The 6,396-nt window shown below is 44.0% G+C and overlaps 1 protein-coding gene across 1 annotated transcript; it reads right to left on the bottom strand.

Annotated features, from left to right (window-relative positions):
• Window positions 1–5,088: 5,088 nt before the first annotated feature.
• On the bottom strand, window positions 5,089–6,123 carry LOC102418834 (melanoma-associated antigen B18-like). Its single transcript, XM_006085648.1, has one exon. The coding sequence runs from the start codon at window positions 6,121–6,123 to the stop codon at window positions 5,089–5,091; it is 1,035 nt and encodes a 344-aa protein (XP_006085710.1).
• Window positions 6,124–6,396: the final 273 nt, after the last annotated feature.

The following is a 6,396-nucleotide window of genomic DNA, read 5'->3' as shown; positions in this document are numbered from 1 at the left end:
TCTCCCCATCACCTGCACATCCTCCCTCTGCCAGCCCCTCCCACCAAGGCCCCCACCCCCTGACTGTCCCTGAGTCTTCCCATCACCTGCACATCCTCCCTCCTCCAGCCCCTCCCACCAAGGCCCCACCCCCTGACTGTCCCTGAGTCTCCCCATCACCTGCACATCCTCCCTCTGCCAGCCCCTCCCACCAAGGCCCCCACCCCCTGACTGTCCCTGAGTCTTCCCATCACCTGGACATCCTCCCTCTGCTGACCTGCTGACAGCCCCCTGTCCAAGGCCTCTCTGGGGTCTCCAGGGCTGAGAGCAGGGGCCGAGGTCAGGCTTGGGGGCCCCTCTTTTCGGGGAAAAGGGCCTGGGGTTGCTGGGGAAGCGCCCCCCGGTGCGCACTCCGCCCCCCTCGCACCTTGGCTCTGACAGGACCTGGTCCGCTCCCTCCGATCTGCCTGGGCAGCAGCCGTTAGCCGGGCCTCGTCCCCCAGAGCTCGGGCTTCGCAGCCGTGAGGCCGGCACTTCCGGTCACGCGGGTGGGCACCGGAAGGGGCAGCGTCCTGCAGACCCACGTGGGCCTTGCGGGGCCCTGGCAGGTGCGAGGCCTGCTACCTCTTTAACAAAATTAGAAGGCTGATCACACATAGTCAATAACTATTTAGAACACATAATGGAAAATATACCAGTTGAAACTGCAACAATCTTCATTAATGTACTACATTTTGTTTAGAGGACTATTTTTAAAAGCCCAGTCCTCACCAAGAAAAGGTTTTAGGTATTTATTAGGACAATCTCTGGTCTCATACTACCTCAGCAGGCCCAAATTTTGATGCTGTCTTGTTATTACACCGATGGTCCTGGCATGTGTGCTCTGAGGTGCTGCCTCAAGTTCCTTCAGTTAAGTAGTAAAATTCGTTGTTCCAGGGCACACTGGAAGAATGATCAACAGGCAGAATAATATGCCCATTCTTCATCATGTTTGTTAAAAATTTAATACATCTTTACAGCACATCTATGTATAAAAACCCTCAGATCAAGTTTAAATGGCACACATCAGATAGTTAATTGTGGTTACCTCATCAAAAGATTACGACCTAACATTATTGAAGCTGAAGTATTAATGGGATCTGCAGAGGGAGAGGCTGTTATTTTGTATCAAGAATATATGTATTATTACTTTGTAATTAAGATATTTAAATACATCTAACCACAAAATTGTAGCTGTGCATTAGTCAGATATAGCAACTGCTAGCTAGTGCAACAGACAAGATCTGCAAACCTGCAATGGCTTAAAACAACCAAAGTTTATTTCTCATGCACGTAAAAACTGATATGGCATCCAGTCTGCTCCTATCAGATGGTTCTACTTCCCAACAAGGAATCTCTGTTTTTGCTGATCAAGGAACAGAAAACATGGAGGTGACATACTGGCTTTCAAACTTCTTGTCCTAAGGGTGACAAACATTGTTTCTGTTCATATTTCAGTGTCAACAGTAGTCCCAGACCCTTCCATAAATATAAGTGGATTGGGAATGCGTAGTCTCCCCATCAACCCAGGGAGGAGAGCAAGGCACCATATGAATTAGCACGTGCTCTCTCCCATAAACTGTTATAGTAGGTGCTCAAGCAAAAGCAACTACTATAATTTATTATTATTATTTTTTTAAAAAAAAACCTCTTCATTCCTTGGTGGAGTTTCTAAAGAGGCCACTTTGCCTTGCAATTTTCCAATCCTGTTATATGGGAGATACTTTCAAATGCTGGATCATGTTTAATTTTCAAAAGAATACTGTAAAATCTCAATAGGGAGGATTCACCTTATTCAGTCAATAGCTCCTTTCTGCACTTACCTTTGAAAGAAACTGTAGAGTGCCAATAGGATGAGAATGTTCTATTGAAGCATGGGCAAATCCTTGAGTCCCAGAAACCCTCAGCATGACTGAACATTCAGGACACTTATACAGGTGTCATTAGAAACAAGGAGAAGGCAGCATTTTCCTCTGGAGCAAGTACTGAGATCAGAGGCAGCAGAAGGATGGAGAATTATTTTAATCTTTGCTTTTCAAAGATAGCATGACTGTTAAGAAACCGTTATTCCTGTCTTAGAAGAACTCTGGGTTCTGAGGAATTCAACTTCAGTAGATGTTTGTTACACAGTGATTTCCATGGTCTTTCCTCATCTCTGACCTACCAGGAAGGCATTGGGTATTGACCTTATAGATATGAACTCATTGGTGTATGAGTTCAGTGGCCAGTCTCAAATAACACACCCATTTAAAATCCTACTGACAATATTTGGGTTGTCTCACATCAATTACCAGTATATTCTGTAAGAAATAAGACTGTATCCACCAGCTCATTTGGAAAATACTTTGAAGACTGATGTAGAGATGGGTGTGGGAGCTGGAGCTGTGGTAATAAGTTATCTAGACTTCATGTCAATGGTCCCACTGAGAGGGATATATCTCCAAGGTACACTTGCAGAGTGTTGGAACGCTCTAGTCAAGGGGAGGGCAGGTGATTCCTGCATCACAGGAAGCAGGGTGCAGCCTCCAGAGGACACAGTGAAGAGCTGGTCAGTATATGAGGTTCCAGTTTGGACAGAGGGCACACTGGGGAATCCCTAGCGGGAAAGTTCTGCAATGTAGGAACAGACTGGCACAGGACTTGTGCCAGCATCTGGAAGAGTTAGCTCTCAAGGGACTCTGGGACAAGGAACAGAAGGATCCTCAGCAAAAGAAGCCCATGGACAATCCCAAAATTGTTCTTTATTCTCATATTCACCTTCTGTCATGAGGACTGCTTTTAGTACTTTTGTAGTCAAGTCTTGTGTTTTTATTAAATATATTGTTATTGATTTCAGAAAGGAATGTAGGGAAGGAGAGAGAGAGAGAGAGAGAGAGAGAGAGAGAGAGAGATGATGAGAGAGAATCATTGATCAGCTGCCTCCTGCATGCCCCCCACCAGGGATCGAGCTCCAAACCTGGGTATGTGCCCTGACCAAGAATCAAACCGTGACCTTCTGGTTCATAGGTTGATAGTCAACCACTGAGCAACACTGGTAGGGCAGAAAGTCTTGTTTTTTTATAGCCTGTGATACATCTTGGAGTGATGGGAAGAATAGATAATGAAGAGACAGGCTGAAGAAGAGGAAAAGTGTGAGTTCTAGAAAAAATTGGTACCAGGGTTCTAGTACCAGCTCTTTTAGTTATCAGTGATGTGAATTTGAGAAATTACAAGTTCTTCATCTGAAAAGTATGTGTAATAATCCCTATCTTGTAGGACTGTTGGAATGTATGCAATGGACATAAAACACTTGTCAGAGTAATTGGACAATATTAGGTATTAATTGAATGGCAATTATCATATGATTTATTTACTTTTACCACAGATGATATCACCCTCCCCTCAGAAGATGTCAAAAATATACAGGTTTCTAAAACAAATAACACAAAATTCACCCATAATGCTACTTAGTAAGTAAAACTAAATAAATTTCCCCATTTGAGGATAAGTTACTTAATTTGGGTACAGGGGACCCTTCCTCAGTTGGATACAATTCAGAGGTCCTAGAACTTGTGTCAAGGACCAATTGCTTCCCTCCCAGGTGCCTTTTCATCCAAACCATCCCTTTTTTCATTCATTTCATCATCACCAGATATGGAATCCTCCCTTGGGGTTTGCAAAATTGCACTCAAGTTAACCTAATTAAAATATCTGTTTCTCTCTCCCAGTTCAGGGAAAAGAGAGCCAAAACAGTAATTTCTCGGCATCCCACTTTCAGTGACGTTCACCCTTATGTCTCAGAAATCCCTTATTCTGTACATAGAACACCTAGTTTGTGCTCTGCATTCAACTGCACCCAAGCACGAACACAGGCACATTCCATTTCTGCCCCAGGAGGAGGGTTTCCTCTGGTTTACTGATGATACTAAAGTAACTATTAATGCAGGTTTCCACTACAGGGTCTTGTCCTTCAACATTGAGAAACACCATGTGTCTGTCTGGCCTCTGTTCACCAAGCCCAAAGCCTCATCCAGCTTACCACCCCACTCAAATTAACAGTGTACTCACTGAGGGACTTGTAGTTTCCCAAAGCCCAAACTGCCTTCCCTCAGGGATTTTATACCTTGTCTTCATCCAGACACCCTCCCATTCCCACTTCTCCCAACTTCTTCCCTGCCTCCCTGCCTCTTTTCTCCTTCTTGCTTACCCTTTCTTACAGGCTATTTCACCATCTTCCTTACATTATTACTGCTCTTTGAGCGTGAAATTCTGAGGGTGGGGATGTTTTGTATCCTAGTTTCCCCATTTCTAACAGGATTTTCAAAGAGCAGTTGTTCAATTAATATTTGGGAAATAAATGAGACAGTAAACATGAGCTCTAGTTTATAAACATTTTATTTCTCCTACATTCTTCAGTAAGCTAAGAAAATCCAGGTATGTAGCTTTTATTTTTATAGAACAACAGACTAAAATGAATAAGGGAAACCAAAAACTGAACATCTTTTACTTTTCTCCCTCTATTTTTTGATACCAATAATTTTACTGCTCATATTTTCACAGTCCCACAGAAATGCCTATTACAATGCCATGTTGTGCTGTTCTGGTTCAGTAAATATGAAAGGTTTCCCCAAATTGTTTTACAAAATAATAAAACTCCTAATCTTAAATCTATTACAAGAAATAAGCATGTAACTAAAATCATTAGTAAATTTAGATTCTGAAATCACTTAAACATTCTATTAAAGAATCAACATTTAAAATGTTATAAAAGAAAGAAAGGAAAAAAGATAAAACTCTAAAGTTACCATACTCAACAGAAATACTGTGTTACTTCCAGATCCACCTTGACCATCCACTACTTAGAATGTTGACTTCTCTTTTCTTCCACAAAGAAAACAATCTGCCTCAGAAGTCAACATTTGAAATATAACCTAAAACAACAAAAAAACAGAAAAAAAGGTAAAATTCCAAGTTACCAACATACAATAAGAACACAAAGATGATATACACTTTCCAGCCCCAGTCTGGCTCTCCACTATTAGAACGTTGTCAAAATTATTCAAGCAAAAAGTGAAGAACTTGCCTCAGACTTTACTTAATGTGGGAGGAGCTGCTGGTCACGGCCCTAGAGTGCGCAGTCATAGCAATACGAGCCCTGGCTGCAGCTCTTGCTTGGGCTCTCTCTTCCTCATCTCTCAAAGCCTCTTCATACCAGACTGGGAAGGCACTGGGGACAGTATCATAGATCTTGGCTAAGAACTCCAGGACTTTCATCTTGCTGGTCTCAGCGTGGGCTCTTGGACCCCAAAGCAACTCATAGCGTGGAGGATCACTGTCGGGCACCTGGCGGTACTCCAGGTACCTTAGCTGCACCAAATCTTCAGTGATGACCTTCTTGGGCTCCCCATAGATTAAGTGCTTTTTATCAGCATAGACACCCATCATATTCATCACTTCCCAGATAGCTTCCTCAGGGGCGCAATTGCCTTTCATGAAGATCACACCCAGAACAATCATCAGGAGGCCAGTCTTGGGCAGGTTCTCTTCATTTGCCATTCCATCTAAGGTGAGGTCTAGCTTGCTGACAAGGGCATAGGAGTGCCTGATGGGATCCACTTCTTTCAAATCAATACCAAAGGCCAGCTCCATGTGCTCAGAGGCTCTTCTCAGGATCTCACTGAAATGCATCTTGTACTTTTTGATCACCAACCTCAACATATCTGCCTTTGTAATTGGCTCTTTACTTTGATACTTCTTCAGCAGAAACTGCACCAACAGAACCACCTTCTTGTTTAAAGGATCTCTGCGAAAGCTCTCCAAGGCCTTTGCGGATTCTGAGCTTGCCTCATCTTGTTTGCTGGCACCTGCATTTGAATCGGTGCCGGAAGCAGCTCCAGTAGTGTTAGATGGGGTTTCCTGAGGCTCCGTAGAAGTGCTAGGTGTCTCAGCAGCAAGCTCATTCTGGGGGCTGTCTTCCAGGACAGGATGGGCAGAGGAGAGCTCTCCTTCCTCTGCTGCAATAGCCTCAGCACCTTCCAGAACCTGGGTCTGGGTCTTAGCACGGGCCTGGCGGGCCTGGCGGCGTTTCTCACGGGCACGGAGCTTACTCTTCTGACCCCGAGGCATGATGAGACAGCAGGTAGGAGTTCAAGCAATTAAGTTGATGAACAGGTCACCCTAGAAGACAGAGGAAGAGATTATGTGCACAGTCCCAGTAGGGAGATTCTACATTGGCTCCAAGAAAAGCTGCCTCTGCTGGTTCCCTGAAGGGTACTGTTTTAGGAAGCCACAAGACAGTGGCAGAAGGGACCCTGGGGGCCTCCTCTGTTCTGCAGTGGCTTGTCACCACCAATCTAACTCAGGATATTAAACTTCACTCCTGACTGGTTTTTTGACTAC

Source organism: Myotis lucifugus, unplaced genomic scaffold (genome assembly GCF_000147115.1).
Source record: "Myotis lucifugus unplaced genomic scaffold, Myoluc2.0 scaffold_20, whole genome shotgun sequence".
In the NCBI taxonomy this organism is placed as follows: Eukaryota; Metazoa; Chordata; class Mammalia; order Chiroptera; family Vespertilionidae; genus Myotis; species Myotis lucifugus.
The sequence above is the reverse complement of the archived record's forward strand: the minus strand, read 5'-3'. Positions and strand labels throughout refer to the sequence as shown.

Bases quoted from the DNA above. Each gene is read 5' to 3' on its own strand.
- LOC102418834 (XM_006085648.1), bottom strand. From the start codon at position 6,123: ATGCCTCGGGGTCAGAAGAGTAAGCTCCGTGCCCGTGAGAAACGCCGC.